At 45.3% G+C, this 21,502-nt stretch overlaps 1 protein-coding gene across 2 annotated transcripts; it reads right to left on the reverse strand.

Moving 5' to 3' along the window:
• Window positions 1-16,103: 16,103 nt before the first annotated feature.
• On the reverse strand, window positions 16,104-20,186 carry tmem88bl (transmembrane protein 88b-like). Of its 2 annotated transcripts, none has more exons than XM_029249757.1 (3): window positions 20,016-20,186; window positions 18,769-19,071; window positions 16,104-17,450 (listed from the first exon to the last, which is right to left on the reverse strand). In XM_029249757.1, exons 2-3 carry the CDS (start codon window positions 19,063-19,065, stop codon window positions 17,223-17,225), a joined length of 525 nt encoding a protein of 174 aa, XP_029105590.1. In that variant the 5' UTR covers window positions 19,066-19,071; window positions 20,016-20,186; the 3' UTR covers window positions 16,104-17,222. The 2 variants fall into 2 exon arrangements, with proteins under 2 accessions (XP_029105590.1, XP_029105591.1); XM_029249758.1 differs by having other exon boundaries at window positions 19,828-20,186.
• Window positions 20,187-21,502: the final 1,316 nt, after the last annotated feature.

Consider the following 21,502-nt stretch of genomic DNA (forward strand, 5'->3'; position numbering starts at 1 on the left):
TAGGCTCCGGCGTGCCATGACCCAACTAGGGACAAACAGTTGTTGCCGTTGGTTGGTTTTTGACATTTTATGTAACATATTTGTAGTGTTTTCAGTAAGAAAGTGATTTCCCTCCTTTTTTTCCTTGCCCAGCTGTATTTGTACCTTGTCCAGGGAGAAAGGATGAACAATAGATTGAAAGGGACATCTTATGAGTTGAGGATAATCTTAAGAGAAAGCAAGCTGGGGAAAAGACAGGGAGGTAACTGAAGGAGCAGGGTGGGTGGACGGCAAGTGAGGCGCAGCCCTCTCTGGAGCCTTCCTCTGGCCTCGATGTGTTCGGCCACATCACGCGTACTGAGCTTGACAGCATGGAAATTCGAAAGGACAAGGGAGGGAAGTGGGCAAGCGTTGCACGCACAATGATCATGAGGAAAAGAGTTTGTTTCTGTTCACAGTGCATATATTCGAGGGTTAAACTTACTCTTCGCAGGATCACAACTGCAGGCACTTGAAGGACACCGAGTCCCCTGGGTTCCCCTCATCCTTACACAACACTCACTAGCTCCGCACAGCTGTTTCTCCTTGGCTGCTACTGTCTGAATCTGAATAGAAGTTTTTGGCCTGACGTTACATTCCATTGGAGCTGCTGCTGGTATAAAAATCTGCATATTTGAGACGCATTGTAAGGTTTGGAGGCCAAAGTGCTTCTCCGCTCTACTGTTTTTGATTCATCTCGGGTTGGTGGTGTGTGACTTTAAGATCGCTCACTTGTACTTGTTCCTTTCTAATATACAGTGCATGATGACAGCAGCATACAGGTAGACAAAGCACTGAGAAAATGCAAATATGTCCACATGCATAGAGGTTTTAAGGCGAAAAGGTTACAACTGATCACAGGTATGACAATGCAGCTCTGTGTAATAACTTCCAGAAGGGTGTCCAGATATTCCGAAATTCGTTGGAACTGTCATTCAAACCAAATTTTAATTTTTTTAAACTCTTCAGTCATCCACATGTTTACAGAGGGAATGTCAAGTGTAGACCACAACATTAAAATGCTTTTCTTCGGCAAATATGCAAAGTAGATTGTCTATGTACCATAACATCATCAAGAAAGGAGGTTCGGATGTCATTTGACAAAAGAACAGCTGGAGAGAACTCAAATTCTTAATGAAAGATTTCTTGAATACTGGCATGTACCCCAGTCGAGCAAACTTGTATCTTGTCACTTTCCTAGAAGAGATGTGTCAAAGTGCCTGGAGAAGCTTGGCATTTGCTCTGATGTAGTTTTAAGAGGCTGTGACATCCTACCAACAAAAGTAATACGGAGCATGAGCTGTTGCTTTTATGTTGGGTTTTCAAAAATCCCTGTGCCATGTTGCAGAAATGTGTGCTTGCTCTCTTTTGCAGTGCAACACTGTCTATGAAGTACTTCAGTACTGTCTTTAGTGGATTATTTATTCATAGTAATTTTGCATTTGTAAATGTGTTTTAATAACATGAAACTCTTAGGATTCTTCAGAAATTTGTATGGTTTCTCTCTGGTATTTCTGTACTGTGAATTTATTGTGGTGGCGATCTGTCTTTTTTCCTGTTGACAGTGCACAAAATTGCAGTGATTTGTGTTATTAATGAGATGAGTTTATTTACTTGGGAATTTGTGTTGCTTGCACTGCTGACAGTGTGCAGAAACTTTGTTTACCGTATCATTTGTTATCAAAGATTAAAACAAAGTCCAATGGCAAGGTCAGCCAGCTGCACAGGGTCACTGTCACATCCACGCCCGCACCTCAGTTGACAGCACCTGACACCAATCAAGCACCTGATTAACCACTCATCTTTAAAAGACTCTCCTCAGCTCCCGTACACTTGCGGAATCTCATTTGAGACAACCGTCCTCTTGCAATACGTCCTGCTCTCCCTCATCCCTTGTTTTCAGTGTCCATTCTCCGGTTTTCAACCCTTCGCTTCGTCCCCTGACCCCATCCTTGGATCCTCGCTCTCACTCTGTCCGCCGATCAACCGACCCTTTGCCTGTTCCCGACAACGAGAATTCGTCTGACCCCTTATTTCTAGACGAACGATCCTGCGCTTGGCTCCAGCCATCCCGGCGTCCTTGGTTCCGCATGACAGACACATTCTGGTGTTTGAAGGTCCTATGCATGTTTACACTGAAATCTGCAAAAAAGGATAAATGCCAATTGAATTATGTTGACTGGCACTTTAAACTATTCTAATGATAAACCGTGCGATTGATGGAGAAATCAAGAACGGAAACTTTGGTTTCTGGAATACTGTTTTCGAAGTGTAATTTTGAACTTTTAGTTGTATTACATGTTTGTCTCACAATCTTTCCCTTTTGATTTCTAATTTATTTTTTCTGCGTTTAAATTTTTTCCTCCCTATAGGCCCTAAAAATTTCATAGGGCCCAGGTACTGTGCCTAATGGGAAATCCAGTACAGCAGCCACAGTAATAAGAGGTGCAACGGTATGGACTTTTTCTGGCTCATAAATGGAAATGATATCTGTGGCAGTGTTGTACTTCATGAGGGGGATTTACCTTAGTTATTCTGGTTTTGTTCTCTTGTGCAGTTATTGCAGTGTCACCCCGAATGTGAAAACCCAGTAAAATATTAATAGTTGAGAATGATGAAAGATGGTGGGGTACATATCAGCAAGGCAGAGTTTCAAAACAAACACGGACATGCTTTATCAGTGGTCTCAGAAAGTGGTTCTCTAAGTAGGAGAACAACCAGGAAAGTTTTCAACAAGATAAGTGTATTTTTTCCATAGAGTTTATGCTGGATTTTTTATATGCTGCCACATTGACAGCACTTTACTGGGACTGGCTTATGAATGAGATGAACAGAACAAGCTGGAACAACAGGGAAACACAATCAATCACCACAATTATGTTTCCACTTGTACATTTTGCTGAAAAGACTAAAGAATCTCAAACCTGCTCATGACTCAAGTCTACAAAGACAATTTGTTAGAGCCGACTAATAAAAGCAAAAAGTATCGAAAGAGCAGTCTCAATATTTTAATTTGCGGCGTTTTCGACATTAAGCCTTCAACTTGCTGCTAATACATTTACATTTATTCATTTAGGAGACACTTTTCTCCATAGTGCCGTAAATCTCATAGAAACATAATAATAATTTTTCTTATAATTTTTATTATAACTGAGGCGTGGTGGCGCAGCGGGTTCACCTGGCGCCCGCTATTTGGCGAGTCTGGGATTCGAGTCCTGCTTGGAGTGCCTTGTGGCGGACTGGCGTCCCGTCCTGGGTGTGTCTCCTGCCCCTCCAGCCTTGCATCCTGTGTTGCCGGGGGAGGCTCTGGCTCTCCGCGACCCTGCTCGGGACAAGCGATTGTTGACGATGGATGGCTAATAATAATAATAATTATGGGATGTGAGGTACACCCTTGATGGGATTGCATCCTTTTCAGGGCAATTACACACACACTCAGTCATATACACAAATCAGGCAATGAGGAGTTACCAATTCATCTGAAACACATGCCTCACACACACACACACACACACATCTGAAACCGCTTGACCCATACGGGGTCGGAGGGACTCAGAGTCTAACCCATCAACACAGGGCGCAGGGCCGGAGGGAGAGGGGACACACCCAGGACGGGACGCCAGTCTGTCGCAAGGCGCTTCGAGCGGGACTCGAATCCCAGACCCACCGGACAGCAGGACCCAGTCCAACCCACTGCACCACCGCACCCCCACCTGCCTTACACTGTGGGAGGAAATTAATTTTTTCTATTTAAACCCATGTCCAAACACTCACTATGTCATCATTTGGGAAAATCGACATAATTTGCAGCTGCACTGTGCTAGAATGAATATACAATGTAAGACGTCCTAAAAATACACCTGGAACAACGAGGGTCTTCCCGTCTGGTGGGTGGGGTGGAAGCAATCGCACCTTCCTACGTCTAACAGTAAACCCCGCTTCTGCGTCACGCTCGCTTCCTGATGTTCAGACAGTCTGCCGCCAGCGTCAAGCCGTGTCTGTTGAGAGCGTTTTCTGTTTTCGAGACGCAACCTCGCCAAAGCAGCACCGCAGATACGGCGTGGCTGCAAAATAACAAAATTCACACGTCATGACAAATATGATAATCCATTAATCACACTGATACATGGCTTTGTTTTGTCCTTGCCACATGGGTAAAGGTGCTGTAGGTCTGCGCAAGTTTGCGCATTCACGATTGCAGGCTGTCGGTACTTTTCCAGGTCTTGTGAAAACCCAGCAGGGCTTGGCTGTCGGGCGAAACGGATGGCAGGGCAGCTGGGTGATGACTTGCCCCGCTACTCCCATCAGCACAATTAGCAGAAACAAAAACTGAATGCATACTGTATGTATCCATATCGTGGCCAGGTGCTCCGATGGCCATGATCTGACCCTGTGATTGGAATCCGGTGTTGAGTTAGCGCCTTCGCACTTTACAAACACAGGAAAAAGCCGACTCTTTTTAATAGTAACATCTGTCCTGTCGTGATCCATCGTACCTCCTCTTTTTCTTTTGTGCCCGGTTTGCATTGTCTTTCCTACTGTGTCCTGTTGGTCTTTCTGGGGTCAGTTTGCCCTGCCATTTCGGAGCACTCTGTGTACCTCTTTACTTAGCCTTGATGTGTCTGTAGTCTAACCGTCCTGTCTGTACCTTCGATACTTCCTCTTACACCTTCTTGAGTCTGCTGATCGCATTTGTTCCTGATGTAACCCCTCTTGCTCTGCCTACGATCTACCTACCTCGTCTGTACCTCCCTAGACTCTTACACCATTTCTGAAGTCTGCCTGGCCTGTCTGTACCTGTCTGTACCTCCTGTACTTCCTCTTGCTGGTTTTGAGGTCTACAAGTTATTCAGTTTCTGAGCGCTGTCTTTTCTTTATGTACCTTCCGCTGTCAGTTCTTCCCTCCTTTTTTTCGCTGCTACCTTCTCTAACTTCTCACTGTGTCTGTGGTCTACGTGGTCTGGAATTTTGAGGCCCATTCCATGCTATTCGTGTCCACCATGTGTGAAAACCCTTCCGCCTGAAAAAAAGTCATCGCTCACGTATGTTTTGTTCTGTATGTCTAAACATTTACTCGGGAACAGTACGTGTGTGCTTGTTTATTCTCAGCATGTTTTACACGTCTGTTAAAAATCAGTCAAAGTCAAAAGACAGGTCGCGTTTCCTTTGCATCGCTGCTCCTCAACCAGTTCCTTCCAGGCTCTTCCCTTCTGTAGAGATCTGCTGTGGCACAATGGGACATACTCCCACAATGCCATCCGAGGTCCGACAGATCTCCGAGCTATGACAATGCAGAGTCCGTCACGACTGCTACGTGTGCACGTGCGTGAGCTTCAGATGCGCTAGGATGTATGGAATGCGCAGCATGTCCTGGATGACGGCATGATGACAGATCGCCAGCTCTGACAGTTATCGAGGCACACTTATAATTAACATCTCCTCTAGCTCTCTGTCCCTTTCAGTTCGCCTTATTTTTTCTGTCACACTAAATTTATTACCTCTGCATCCTCCTGGATCCACCTTTCAGCTTTCTGCTCAGTAATTCTTCTTCCTTCCTTCCTGCCTGGGGCTTTCCCAGGGCTCAACAGGCTTCCTGTTGTTTCTTCTTCTCAGGACTAAAACCCAGAATTACGTTAAAACAAACACTGCCAGTCAACAAGAAAATTGCAGGAACTCTCCTTCACTTCTACCTGCATGACTCTCTAACCAGTCTGTCTGCGTCGCTTTCTCGTCCACCTGTGATACTCTCACGAAATAGGTAGATAATTGTCCACCTTGATCCATTCACAGGTACGTGGGTACAAGTGTCAAGCAGGCAAATTATACCTGCTTGACACTTGTACCCGCATACCTGTGAATGACTCAAGGTAGAGAATTATCTACCAATACGGCTTCCTCTCCTGTCAATCTGCATAACTTTTGACCTGTGCACCTTCAGTACGGTGTCACTCATTTACTTTTTAACCCGTTTCATCTTCCTAGGGTTATAGAGATACATGATAGGAAATGTTAAGGGACTAAATCTTAAATACTATTAAAATATGATAGTGAGTCATATAACATAGCTGTCACTAGTCCTGCAAAAAACAGCAAAGGGAAATAGCCTAGTGCCAACCATTGTCAATAATCGCTTGTTCCGAGCAGGGTTGCAGCAAGCCAGAAGCCTGGGGCACAGGGGATACACCCCAGACAGGAAACCAGACTATCCTAGGGCAACACAAGCAGGACTTGAACCTCAGATCCTCCACACAGTGAGCACCAGCTAAACCCACTGCACCACCACACTCACCATGGTCTAGCATATAATGGTAAAAAGACATAATGATAATAACTTCATACCAGGCAATCTGGGCTGAAATACTCAGCGGGGGTCCTATATTCACACAGCATCGTATTACTTCTCATGCGGGATTTTACGGTTTAATTTTATATTCTATTCCAATATGCAATGGCATCATTACCATCCCTCAGGCCTCCCATTTTGAATTGGCAGATTCTCCCCACAAGTAGCAGAAGTAGAAGGTTTCCTCTTTGCCCCCAGGTTCTTTCATCTCAGAGCTTGCTTACACTCCAATATGTCTCCACAATGACTAATGTCATTTGTCTGTACTAATAGAAATTTCCTTTAAGATGCTGTTGAAGTAGTTATGCAAATTGCCTGCTAATCATAGTTCAGCAGAAGATTTTTAGAAAATGCATAATTTTATTCATAGAAAAAGAGGCTGCAGACTTGGCTGCATTTCCTTTTGACGCAGAGTCCAGTGGAAGGACAAACATTTATAGTATAACTCCTTCCTTTATTTTGACATATAAAACAAATTTCATTCATGCAACAGGTTCTTCATACTCTAAGTTAACACACAGCGCTGTGAAAAAGTATTTACTCCCTTTCGATTTTCTGTATTTCTTCAGCTTTTTCATTTAATTTGATCATCTTTTATCAGCTTGAGCACTACATTTACCACATTTTAGTGCCAAAGAACTTGAAAAACCGACAAAACTGGAAAGATGGTGAATACTTTTTCACAGCACTCTATAATACTCTATGTCATTATAGATTTGCTATTGATTTGATTTGTCAGGGGACAATGTAATGTTATCTGATATGTTAATTGTAGCAGTCGTATCACAAAAACTAATCTTCCTGGGTCGGTATTTCCACATATGTCAGATTACAACACATTAGGTGTGACAACATCATGTCTCCTCTGTCTCTTTGCTTTGCTTACGGCACAATCCATTTAGGTGTCTAAGCACTCTTGCATTTTTAGAAACACTGCTCTGGTCTATTGATATAATAATGATAGGCTGACTGGAAAAAAAAACAGAAAAAATGAAAAATGGTTGGAGAATGAATCACACATGAGCACAGAAAGAACTTTGAAAATGTCTGTTGAAACGTCTACATGAAGTAATTGGTCTGTGGCGGGTGGGAGAGTTCAGTAATAAGTCCTAGACATAAGGTAAGGTTCCTCTACCTCTTTTTCCAAAAACACTGTAATTTGAAGATGTTTATTCATTAGCCTTAGGCCTATCCATAATGTTCTGGAATGTTCTGCGGTCTACGAGTTCTGATCTGCAGTCTGTGATTCAATGAGTCGAAATCTGAACGTGTTTTGATAGGAAAGTGGTGGAAGCATTAATGCCTGGATTCATGGAGTGCTTTAACAATAAATCGATGGATATCCATCGCACGCATGTAGGCAGACAGTATTTGGGTATGTAGGCATCTATGTATGTAGGCGTAGGTATGAAGGCAGATAGAAGGGTATTTTTGAAGGTTCGGCACATTTCTGCCACAAAGATGCACTCTTTCCACTATCTCAGTGACTCCTGGTGGTAGGTTTGGTAGGAGAGAAAAGCAGAACTTGTAAGAAAAACCTGACCTCACAATCAGATACATTCACAATGGCTTCAGCATGTTTGGGCACGGCAAAACGGCCGCGAACAAACAAGAATGTAACAAAGTTCTTGCGATATTAAAACCATCATGAGCTATATCTGCATGCATATAATCCTCAGCACTTACGAGGAACGATTGTTGTGGAAGTGCCCCGCAAGGTCTCGCTTTGCCGGAAAGGCAAGTATGAATTAAACTCCAGTCTTTGATACAGAGGCAGCAGCAAAATGACGCATTTGATTATTTGAGGAGGAAATGGGGAAATGCAGTAGAGATGCAATTAATGAGAGGGCCACAGGCTGAAAGGCCTGAAGAGGCCTGGAGAAATAGAGGGAAAAGGTCAGACAAAAGAGCCTGAGTGTGGCATGTGTTGTGGAGCTCTACTGTTCCATCTGAGCTTCATGGAAATGGTAACCAGGGTGGAGAGCAGTTGTGGGGGTGTGGGATTGTACAGCAAAATGCAGTCATCGTCCGGCACTATGGAAAGGTTATTGATGCTCAAAGCCGAGATTCCGGGGGATGGAAAGATGCAAAAGCACCTCTCTCCCGTTCCCGAAGGTGAAGAGGTGGTAGGAGGGCGTGAGGAGGTGCAAAGAGGATGTCAGAAATGGAACGAGGGAGAAAGCCAGAGGAGGTAAATGCTGCAATAATAGTAATTTTCTGTCGCAGGAAATTAGGTGTCCAAGGGAAAAATGGGCAGCACGGGAGGCAGACGAAGAGCAGAGAGCCACAGGAGGAGGAGGAGGAGGGGGAAAAGAGACGAATGGGCCTCTGATTTCAGCCTACCAGTCCTTTCCTCTGGCTCACTCAGCGCTCTCAACCGCTTCGCTCGTTTCTCGCTTGGCTGTTTCAAATTCGCATTCAAACCTGGGCTAAGTGCCATGTCCCGGCATTGTGATTGCAGAGTCACTTGGATCACCAGGCTCAAGAGTTCAGTTATACAGAATCAGCCTTCACCCTACCTCCTAACTCTAACCCTAACCCATTCCAAGGCCTGCTGGCATGTGGTCTGCATTTGACAGAGCACTTTGCAGCGCACATAAACACACGTGGGGTTTAATGGAGCTAGTGGAGCCAATGACAGCCTGTCTAATTAAAGCCTTTCACAAATTCCTCCTTGGCAGCTCAGGAGCTTTGCGCTGCTGCCCATCTGCAGCTAGATACCCCCAACCGGCTTTCCCATGGTCACAGGCTTGCCACCCAAGAGTCTGCGTGTGTCTTAATGTTTCTACAGATTTCGGAGAGGTAAGGATTATGATTGTCCATCACTATACACATGCTGTGCTTTCCCCAGCGGTGTTTGTTGTTCATGCAGCCTGCTTGTCGGGACATGAGAGCACGGTCATGTACCCAAACGCACCCACGAGGAACAGCAGGGGAGTGGGCTGTTCTCATCCAGGGAGAAAGTCCAATGTAAACAGGAAGTTCTCTGGAAGTGAAACAGACAGACCGGACGGCACTGAGGCTGCCGATGTTTACCAACAGTAGAGCGCTGTAATCGCAAGACAAGTAGCATAAACACACACACACACACACACACACAGTCTGAAACTGCTTGTCCCAAGTGGGGTCGCAGGGAACCGGAGCCTAACCTGGCAACGCAGGGCGCAAGGCCAGAGGGGGATGGGACACACCCAGGACGGGACGCCAGTCCATCACAAGGCACCCCAAGCAGGACTCAAACCCCAGACCCACCGGAGAGCAGGACCCGGTCAAACCCACTGCACCACTGCTCCCCCCGTAGCATAAACAATAGGCTATAATTTTTTTTTTTTTTTTTAATTTTAAAAACTCTCACACTGCGTCACAAGCATATGGATACACTGGGTTTTTCTACAGGTAAGATTTCTGTGCACAGTCATGCAGTGAGCTCAGAGTTAGGGTGGAAATTGACATCAAAGCAACAAAGACCCACACAAATCCATTCAAGCACATGCTGTCTTTGAACACATGCACTCAAACACACACTTTCTGAACCGCTTGTCCCATACAGGGTTGTGGGGAACCAGAGCCTAACCCGGCAACTCAGGGCGTAAGGCTGGAGGGGGAGGGGACACACCCAGGACAGGACGCCACTCCATCACAAGGCACCCCAAGCAGGGCTTGAACCCCAGACCTACCAACGAGCAGGACTCGACCAAACCTGCTGAACCACCGCATCCCCCAGGTGAGCAACTCCTGATGGTAAAAGAGATTTGTAGGAGGCTTTGAACTAGATGTATATTGGCATTGCTGTTTGTTTGTGAGGAGGTGCGGTGGCGCGGTGGGTTGGACCGGGTCATGCTCTCCGATGGGTCTGGGATTCAAGTCCCACTTAGGGGGCCTTGTGACAGACTGGCATCCCATCATGGGTGTGTCCCCTCCCCCTCCAGCCTGATGCCCTGTGTTGCCAGGTTAGGCTCCTGCTCTTCAACGACCCCATATGGGACAAGCAGTATCAGACTGTGTGTGTGTGTGTTTGTGGCTCACAGATAATGGTCAGTATGGGTAGGTCACATCAGGCCAGGACTCTGTGTTTGTGTGTACTTGGAGGATTTCACGGGGTGAGCTCTTGCGGGGTCCCATGAATAAACATCTCCCCTTTCTCTGGAACCAAAGAGCCATTTTTACTGGGATGCTGGGGGGGACCTTTAACCAGACAACCTTTGTTTACTGTTCCCTAAGAAGTACTCATGGGCAAATACACAAATGCATAGTCATGTGAAAAAGTAAGTACACCCCATGGAATATGTTGCCTTTTTCAACAAATTTAGACATGCAGGCATTTTCTCTTCATTTAATCACTGCCTACATATAAAGGTGATATACTTGAACAAATGACACATGAAACTTGCATTATGCAGTCTTTTTATAGTTTAAATTAACAAAAATACAGATTTGTTATATGGAAAAAGTACATCCCTAAATTTATCACAATTTAAAATAAACAAAAGTAGAATCAGGTGTACCAGATGAGGTGCCAATGATTAGAACATTGTTAGGGAGTATTCTGGAAGAACCTGTGTAATTTAAACCTGAGACATCTAGGGTGTGGTTTGCTCTTATTTACTGAATTGTGTGGTGTCATCATGCTTTGATCAAAGGAGCTCTCTAGGGTTGTCAAAAAGAAGATTGTGGATGTCCATGAGTCTGGGAAAGGATTTACAAGGATTTCTAAATTATTTGAGATCAACCATTCCACCATACCGAAAATCATCTACAAGTGGAAAAGATTTGAAACAACTATTAATTTGTGTAGGAGAGGTCGGCCCAGCAAATTCAGCCTAAGCGCAGACCCTAAGATGCTTAAAGAAGTCTCCAAGAACCCTCAGGTTTTATCCCAGGATCTACAGGTAACTCTTGCAACTATTGATGTCAACGTGCATCCACCTAGCATCAGAAAAAGATTGCACAACTTTGACCTGCATGAGAGGTGTGCCAGGAGGAAGCTTTTACTGTCTAAAAACAACATCAAGGCAAGAGTAAAGTTTGCCAATGAACACCTAGGCAAAGACCAGGACTTCTGGAACAACGTATTCTGGACAGATGAATCAAAGATACAGTTGTTTGGCCACAGTACCAGAATACAAGTTTGCCGCAAACCAAAGACAACATTTGAGGAGAAGAACCTCATACCAACTGTAAAGTACGGTGGTGGAAATGTTATGGTTTGGGGTTGCTTTGCTGCCTCAGGGCTTGGTCAACTTGCAATCATAGATTCAACTATGTATTTTACATCATTTCAGAGAGTGTTTGAAAAAAATGAAGCCACCTGTCCAAAACTTGAAGCTGAACCAGAAGTGGACCTTTCAGCAGAATAATGATCCTAAGCAAACCAGCAAATCTACCAAGGAATACCTCAAAAAGAAGTGGAAGGTTATGGAATGGCCCAGTCAAAGCCTAGATTTGAATCCCATTGAAATGTTTTGGGGGTATTTGAAATAGGCTGTACATGTAAGAAAACCCTCAAACATCTCAGTTAAAGGAATTCTGCATGGTGGAGTGGTCAAAAATTTCATCAAGTCAATGTCAAAGACTGGTAGACGGTTATAAAAAGACTGCTCCAAGAAGTTATTTCTGCTAAAGGGGACAATACCAGCTTCTGAGATCTGGGGTGTACTTACTTTTTCCACATAGCAATTTTACATCAATTAAAATTTGTTGAATAAATGACTGAAAAAATCAAAATTCCATTGTGTTTTTGTTCAAGTATATTACCTTTACCTGCAGAAACTGCTGAAATGAAACTCAAATGTGTGCATGTCCAAATATGTTGAAAAAGGAAAAATCCTCATGGGGTGTACTTACTTTTTCACACAACTGTATATGTATGTTTTTTTTCTATTTTGCCTGGTTTTATGCTCTTTGGGAATTGGGATTTTGTGGTCTTTACTGGGACATTCTTCATTACTAATACAGGTAAGTATACTGTTAAAAATGTTATTTTTTCTTTGCATTGGGAAAATCTTAGTACTCTGTTGTCATGGTAACAAATCATTGTGGAGGCTGCTGTCTGTGTGTGTACGCGTTGGGGATAAGCAATTCTTAAATGACCTAAAGTGATGAATACAGAGTTTCGGGGATGGTATGTCAACTAACTTGCTCTGTTTGTTTGTATTGTGTCTTATTTTCAGCCGGTTATTCTGAGTCACTCGTGTACTGTACTCTCCTAGTGGTGCTTCACAAGTGGAATATTTCCAAGTGCTCATTCCCATAAACCATTTCTACCCATTCCAGCTGTGAGGAGGCTAAAGGACAACTAATCTCAGATTTGCACCATCTTTGTGGGGGGCCTTCAAAGTGATTCAACACAAGGGTTCTCTATATGTCTACTATCCCAAACTGCAGCATTGATTAAATGCAACAAATCAATTGCTTCTTCATTTATGAAGTTCTTTAAAGAACAAAAGAATCCTTGTCTTCGGTTATTGTATTATGATGAGTAAACTACTTTTATAAGAGAGAAACTTCTCTAAGTCCCCATCCTGAATGGAATCTTATTTCACTAGCAAGGATCCAACTTTTCAAATAACTGCAGTTCTCAAGAGACAAATGAATAACAATAATATTCCAAAATAGAGCAAGAACACAAGGAAAGTGGAGACCCTCCAGACCTACATCTTCAAAAGTGATGCAATGCAACAATGAAGTGAGCTATAAACCTGGGGTGGAGGTTAAGAAGGACTGACCCAAACGTTACCTGTTTGAGTCCCAGGGTTCAGATCATACCTTGAACTGTTTGACTAAAATATTCCCGGGTATTCAAAAACCAAGTGTTTTTTTGGACTCTATCAAATAAGGGTGTTTTTTTTTTTAAGTTTATATGTGTTGTGCTCTAGCAAAGCACACAAAAATAGTGTCAGACCTGTAATAACCACACCTACCATTACCATAAATTATGATATACTATTTGATCACAAGGGGTGTGGTGGCACAGTGGGTTGGACTGCAGTCCTGCTCTTAGTGGGTCTGGGGTTCGAGTCCCGCTTGGGGTGCCTTGCGACGGACTGGTGTCCAATCCTGGGTGTGTCCTCTCCCCCTCTGGTCCTATGCCCTGTGTTACCGGGCTGGCTCTGGTTCCCTGTGACCCTGTATGGGACAAGTGGTTCTGAAGATATATATATGTGTGTGTATATGATCACCTTTGAGGCCTCATAAAAATGACACTACCAAAAAGAAAACAGGCATCTGTGCATGAATATTAATGTGGTTCTTGCCTGCATGTGTACAAAAGCTTCACATACTTTGGTTGAATTTACCAGCCAGCATCCATAAATGCAGCACATTATTTAGAAGAGACCATTTTAACTACATATATTTGCTTACGAAGCATCATGGCGGTTTTTGTTTATTTCTGTTGAAATAGCGGTAATTCCAAAAGCTTTATTTTGATGCAGCACAGGCCCCATCAAGATTTGCAAGTTATTTGCATATTCTGTTACATTTGGCCATTTCTATTACATGCTCCCTTATAAGTGCCTGACTAGAATGTTAAGTTTATTTTTAGGAAGTAATGCTAATATTAGAGGGGGTGCAGTGGCGCAGTGGCGCAGTGGGTTGGACCGGGTCCTGCTCCCCGGTGGGTCTGAGGTTCGAGTCCCGCTTGGAGTGCCTTGCAACAGACTGGCGTCCCATCCTGGGTGTGTCCCCTCCCCCTCCGGCCTTACACCCTGTGATGCCGGGAAGGCTCCGGTTCTCCGCAACCCCATGTGGGACAAGCGGTTCAGAAGATGTGTGTGGACGCTAATATTAATAACCTACAAAAATACATGTATTTCTCACTGCTTCAGTATTAACTATTATCACACTTTTGTCTCTCTCTGATTAAGTTGTCTTTTTTAATTTAAATTTCTAATTTTTATGCATAATGAACCAAGTAAGTTTTCAATGACTGAGCAATCATTTTTCTTCCGTTTATACAGACAAACCTTTTCTTTGAATTTTTGTAGCCCTAAATATGTTTCCATTTATTTGTCTCTCTAAAACCTCATTTCCCCATTTAAATTAATAATTTCTCAGAAGCAGAAAGATGCATTTTTATCTTGATTTTAAATTTACACTGTTTGTAGGAAAGTATGTTACAAAGGCGCCATTCTAACAAGCAAAAGATCGTGGACTTTCAAGGTGCGTTGAGATTCTCTTTTGACCCTCCATGGAAGTCCAGTGGATATCATGTTCATGCTAGAACAGCTTTTTAAGATAATTAGACTTCATTATTGGTAGCATTGCAGCAAGGGGTCTGGAACTTTGAAGCAATCGATGGCGAGTTCATGCACAAAAGGTCCAAAAGCAAAAGCACAAAGGTTCTCAGTTCTGGCTCCGTTGTGGCGGAACGACCTCCCCCTGTCACTCGGAACTGCTGAATCTCTGTCCACATTTAAAAAATGGTCTTAAAACTCACCTCTTCCAGACTCACTTCTCCCAGGATCTCTTAAGTTCATGTAAGGTGTAAATGTTCATGCACCGTAACTTTGAGATCATGCCTGTTGAACAAGGGATAAACCTTCACGCAACTACTCCTGTAATGTAACGTAAATGTTTATATAAAAAAAAACGATTACGAATTGTCGATATTTGGATAAAGTTTTATGCAGCTACTCGTGTGATGAACATTGGTTCATATGGTGGAAAGAAACAAACTAACTGTACTTAAGAATCACACATCTGCATCTAAGTCTCTTTCTCCTAATGTGATGCACACATTGTATTTTCCATGAGATGTACGTCTCTTTGGAGAAAAGTGTCTGATAAATGAATAAATGTAAATGTAAGCTTCACAATGTAATGCTACACTTTTGGCTTTTAATGTTTTAAAATTCGCACAATATTTATTGGTTAAGCCGGTACGATTTACAGCTATTTTTGTAACAGTAGTACAGCTGCGAGTCGACTTACGAAGCCAATTGCGACCGAAAATTCAATAAGCAATTAATATGCAAATCCTGACGATTTTTTGGTTGTGCTGAATGTGAAGCACAAATAGGTGGCAGCAAAGAGACAAACGACCTTGGGGTCATAACTGCAAGCTACTGCTGCTTAACATTTCCCGCACGAGTAACGCATTGCGCGTTTGGCACTTAGGGCGGATATCGAAAAGAGGAGGAATATTGCTTGGAACATCGGTGCGGAGCTGCAGAACTAGACCTAGGTGTCCACCCATGTTCTCCTAAGTGTGAGGGAAAGACAGACCACACACACACACACACACACACACACACACACACACAGCAGGGCTCCTCAAGGTTTTATTAACCCTGCAATGCAGATGCGGAAGCCGGGTTCCTTCCAGCACAGTCCCAGCCCCCCCCCACCCCCCACATCTCCACTGGTCTGGGTTCGACAAAATGTCTCGTAGCCTCCACCCGGCTTTGTGACCATGGTGTCGGTACAAGTTCAAATCCTAAACGGGTGTTTCTTACCTTTCACTCTGAAAGGCCTCTGTCAGTACTCAGCTTTGTACATTACCGGAAACATCCGGATGTAAGTAAAGGCATACCTGACAGCGGCCAACTCTCGGAGTGTAGCGACAGCTGGATTAGTATGTGTGCATCCAAAGTGAAGCATCCCGAAAGCAGGGGCTGCAAGACATGCTTTTGTTCCATTTATTTGCTTTTGCTAGTATTTGTATTGCACATCTTTGCTGTAAGACTTCATTTTGACCATCAGGAATATTATAGACCTCCTGCACAAAAATAAACCCCGTCCACAAAATTTGGTGCCAGTGAAATATGAGATTTCTGCTAAGCTATGATAAAATGCAATGCTTATGTATTTAATAATATATCGATATAATCGTATTTTCTACAAATGACAGCTGGAAATTCATGCTCCTCCCTTGATCCAAATGAAACACCAGCTGTCTTACACACAAGGAAAGTAGTATTTGAAGCAAACTCTTCAAAAGCCTCATTTTATTGATAACCATAGTAACAAATGCACTGGTACACCAGCAGATCAAGGGCTGTACAGTGAAAAGTTACTCGGGGTGGGGGGGGGGGGCATTCTATCTATTGGATGGTACAGTCATTGGTACAATGGAGAAGAAGGAAATGAATCACTTTTTCACATACATCTTCCTTCCTCCAGCATCTGTTTCTCTGACAACAGAAGCATCATGAGCAGAGCTTAACCTCAACGCGCTGAAGAGCGTTTCAGGGTCATTCCGGACTGCAGAAAAAGGATAATTAAAATGCAGTTTGCCGTTCTGAATCACTGCGAGCCTGTAATGTTCTGTCGACGAACTGCTGACCGAGGCTAATTGACATCATCTGGAAAGTTCACAAGAAGACTGGCTATTTAAGGACTCATAAATTCCAAGTGATTCTACTGCTTTTTGCTTTCAGAAACATAACACCTCCATTCTCCGACAATGATTTCTAGTCTAATAACTCTCACTGCTTTAAATCTACGCTAAGGCGATGACTTCACACATAATGACACGGAGATGCCGTAACTGAGAGCGGTACTGCTGCAGTTCTGGGCACGTGTCAAAACTTTTTTTACCATCCCGTCGGCCAAGTAACATTCAAAAGTACGTAGAAGAAAATATCTGAACGACACATTTATAGCCACAGGATTAAACATTTCTTGACAGGCCCAAAACAGGCGAGTACCTCTTGTATCGAAACACTCAGCTGTGGGTTTACTCCCAAAATCGTGATGTAAAATCTTCAAACATCTTAAGCACACCTTGGTCATCTGAGCTCATTGCATCCAACAGTAAGGTCACTAAAGTGTTTAAGCTGGGATAAAATAACACAGCAGGTGTCACCGTGGCTCTCCTAACCATAAGAGGCATGGCCCCCGGTATCCGATGCTCGCCCCACTAGACCCAGGCTCGGACGCTCCCGCGCCAGGTCCACACCTCCGAACGGTACCGAGCGCGTGCAATAGGTTGAAAAAGCAGAAAGAGGTGAAGCCTACGCGCCACACCACAGAACGTTGCTGCGGCGACCACCACCAGCGGCGACATCATCACGAACCCCAGAATTATGAGCGCAGAGCAAGTGTTGTCGTCAACATACTGGCAGAAAGTGGCTGGCGAGTTCAGGACCTGGATGGGGAACAAAGAGTTCAGACTCAGCGGCTGAGAAACAGCAAACCATGAGGCTTGTTGCGGTCTTCATTTAAACCAGGATGACCAAACTGTTGTCACGTAGCAGATGTACCGCGGCGTCCAGAGCAAGTTTACTGTGCTTCCCCGCGTGCAGTTATTTCGCACAGACTAAAATACAGTGAATTATGAAATGTACTTCAACACCACAGATGCCTGTAAAACAATGTGCAGTTCTCTCTAGTTAAGTGCATTACAAGAGGGCGGCAAAGGCGGAGAGGAATAAAGAAAGAGAGGAATTATCAGTGAAATGGGGGGAAGGAGACAGAAATAGAGGGAGAGTTGCGAGAAGAAGCCATGGCAGAGTATAAGTGAAAAGAGCTGTGCGTCTGAGACTATGTTCAAGTGCAGGTGTTTGAGACAGGAAGGTAACGGCGTGTGACAGTCCATCTCGCAGCGTCCCGTCCGTTCAGCTGCGATCGAGTCCCCGAGCTGTCAACAAGCCCTCGCCGAATGGAGAAAGCGAAGGCAGATGGGAAACAGGGACGGGCAGCAGAGGAGGGACACCCGCCGCTCACGTGTCATTTGAGGCGCCACACATGGAAACAGATGCGTAGATAAAAATAATGTGCACCCGTGATGCTCACTCAGACAAACTCTCACACATACACACAGAAACAAGGTATTCTTGAGGGATGCATGCCATAAGGCTTGGTTGGACGGGATGCGAACACATCTCCCTGTTCCCACACACACACACACACAAACAGCCTAGCAGCCTTGCATTTTTATGCTGGGTTTCTTCCTCCGTCCCTCTTTTCTTCTGTCCCTCAATGGCCTTCTTCATACTCTCTTCTTCTCTCCCTTCCTCTCCCATTCCTCTCCTTACCTCTCTCCCGCTCCTCCTCCCTTCCTCGATTCCCTGCCGCTTCCTTTCTTCGATGCCAAAATCATTTACCACTCCAGGGCAGTTTTGGGCAGAAATTCTCTTCGAATAGGAAAGACGTTATGTCCTGGAAATTACACCAAAGCCCTAGCAATGCTTGAAAATCCACCAAAGTGGTATAAGTTAACTGCTCATATCGATACTGGAGTGAACCACTCACCCTTTTTCTGCGCTAATTGTATTATAACGGCTATTTATGTAGCCACAGAGTAAGTTATTTACAGTTCACGGCTGACTCAGCACCAAGCACCAGTTAGCTTCATTGTATCTTGGGATATTTAGACAGCTCGGCGACGCATTACGTGTTTTGGATTGTGTGTTGCTCACGGGACGAGAATCGCATGACTGGCAGAGCCGTACGGTGGGTCTTACACGGGAGTGGCAGAGGAAGCCGGCGTACAGCAGCAGCGTGGAAGGCAGAAGAACCAGGGCGAACACAGCAGCCAGGACGAGCACACAGGCTACAGCCACGCCGACGTTCCACAGGGCCAGCCCGAACCCCCAGGCGAGGCACCCGACGGGCCCCCGGCGCGGCCCCCAAGCAGTCGCATCGCTGTGAGCAAGGGGCGGCGGCAGCATTCGCACACGTTCCCCCACGCCGTACTCCTCCTGGTCCTTCTCCTCTCCATCGGCACCGCTGTCCTCCGGGTCCATGTCCATACCGCACATCCTGAGCTGGGCCACCAGAAGGACAGAAGACAAGCAGTGAAGGGAAACAGCGAATGCCAACAATCTGTCGCGTTGTCCACGAGGGATTAGACATGACTTTGGGCGATGGGGAGGGGTACGGGTGGGGAAGATGTGCAAGAGACCTGTGGGCAGACACAGGACAGCACAGTAACATCTGGCGCTACCTAACAGTGAAAGCTGCCCATAGCTGATCTTAACCTTACCAGGTTACAACATTAAGATCCCAAAGCATTATATTGTTTTTTGTTCTCTTCCCTGATTTCATCTTCCTGCACCTGCTGATTTATGTATGTATGCTTATTAAAAGTCCCATCACCCTCTCACACCTCACTCTACTTCTCTTGACAGGTTTACCAGGGTTCCTCTCTGGGCAGCTTCATTCCAGCTGATTTCACCTGGATGCCCCATTAGTAATTATGGTAAATGATGACATTTTATGGTTGGATGCGATTTCTTGTCTGAGGGTCCAGTGCAATGAATGAGCCTGAACCCAGACAAGGTGTGTCTCGCTGAATATGTGTGCGTGTGTGTGCGCGTGGGTGAAACCCTTTCAATCCTGACAAAGGGGAACACACAGAACACGGATGAGTTAACGACAGTGAGGAAGATCGCGGCCATCTAAACACGCCACACAGGACAGCACTCCCCCTGTACCATGGTATTACACCGCCCGATCTGCCGAGCACAGTAAACCTTTACATTCAGCCTTTTTTTTTTTTAATTTTCTTTCAGCCAACTCACCTGCTGCACTTGCTATGGACTCGATGGTCTCGTTCGCACGGCACTACAGTCCCCACGCGTGTTCTATTTTGCGTGAAGCCAGCGGAATATTTGCCAAACAAAAGTGTGTGTGAGGAGCGCATCTCCAAGTGCTCCGGCGTCCGTGTCCTCGCGGCGCTGCCGGACCAGAAGGACAACAGGCTTCTTACCTGGCCGTGCGGTGCGGTGCGATCGTCGGGCAGCGGGTTCGCCTCCCACGGATGCTCGTGTTTTACTCGAATCCCCGAATGTTTGCGACGCGCGGAGGAGACGCAGCGCTGCAGGTCGCCCGTAACGCGCAGCAGGACGGCTCGAGCGTGGCGCGCGGGCGCGCGCGCGCGTATGCGTGTGTGCGTGTGTGCGTGTGTGTGTGTGTGTGTGTGTACAGCTCGAGCGCGTACTTTCTTGGCCGCACACACTTGAATACCCTACTTTTTGCCGCTCCCAGGGTTTCTGTGGGAGAGACGTGAAGAAGGACACAATCAATGTGACATTAAGCGTCAGTGTTGGGTTCACGACTGCAGGACAGAAGGAAAGAAGAAAGACGAGGCTGTGAAAAGGAACAATAATAATAATAATAATAATAATAATAATATGTTATTGATATAAACTTTTTAAAAATAAAATTATTACATCGTTCCCAGTTGCCCCGACCTTGGTCCTTTCCCCTCTTTTATTTGTCCTTGCTCACATGAAGATGTTCTGCATTTATCAAGCTACTTTACAACCCAAGCACACACACACACACACACTCACACACACACACAAACATTCACACCTCTGCATCTCACTGCTTCTTTTAACGGTTTCCTTCCCCCCTGTTTTTTTTTTTTTTTTTTTTTTTTTCTGAGCAAAGAAAGAAAAACGTCCCTTTCTCGGGGGGGGGGACAATTCCTCGGACGCAGCTCCTCCGCTCCGCAGATGCATGTATAAGTAGTGACGTCACAGACAGCGGCCAATAAATGAAGGCGCTGCGAGCCACGTCCCGCCCCCCGGTCCGACAGGCATGAGGCGTCAAGGGAGCAGGGTTCGGAAAGTTCTGAGCTGTGTGTTTGGGAGCTGGCACCGGCACTGTGTCCGAGCCACGTCAATCAGGCTATTTCGGCGAGAGCTGGGGCCCAGGAGGTGCCCGCTGCACTACTTACACTCGCCTCCTTCCTGGCCTACTTGTAGCACGAAGCCCACATGAGAGCACCACACACATCTCTGGAACTGGGGAATGAACCAGCATTCTCCAGGAATGAGCTCACACACACACACACACACACACACACTGACTGAAACTGCTTGTCCCACGCGGGGAGCCAGAGCCTAACCTGGCAACACAGGGCGTAAGGCTGGAGGGGGAGGGGACACACCCAGGACGGGACACCAGTCCATTACAAGGCACCCCAAGCGGGATTCGAACCCCAGACTCGGTCAAACCCGCTGCGCCATCACACCCCCCAAGAAAGAAGCTGAAAGACAGAAAACATCCCTGCTCGTCTGACTGCGTGTGTAATTTCAGTCCCTTGCGCTGTTTACCAGCCACTTGAATTCAGTTATATACAGGTGGCACAGGAATGGCAGCGAGAAAAGCAGAGAAAAGGCAAGAGCACAGATTTACCCCGAAATGCGATGAAGAATGGTGATGCAGAGTAAAAGAAGGTGCCAACGG

The sequence above is a fragment of the Scleropages formosus genome, chromosome 2 (genome assembly GCF_900964775.1).
Source record: "Scleropages formosus chromosome 2, fSclFor1.1, whole genome shotgun sequence".
NCBI lineage: Eukaryota > Metazoa > Chordata > Actinopteri > Osteoglossiformes > Osteoglossidae > Scleropages > Scleropages formosus.

Coding starts and splice junctions, on each gene's coding strand:
- tmem88bl (XM_029249757.1), bottom strand. CDS start 19,065: ATGTGCGGTATGGACATGGACCCGGAGGACAGCGGTGCCGATGGAGAG. Junction 17,451..18,768: donor GCTTCCTCTGCCACTCCCGT/GTAAGACCCACC, acceptor TTCCCCATCCAG/GTCCTGAACTCGCCAGCCAC.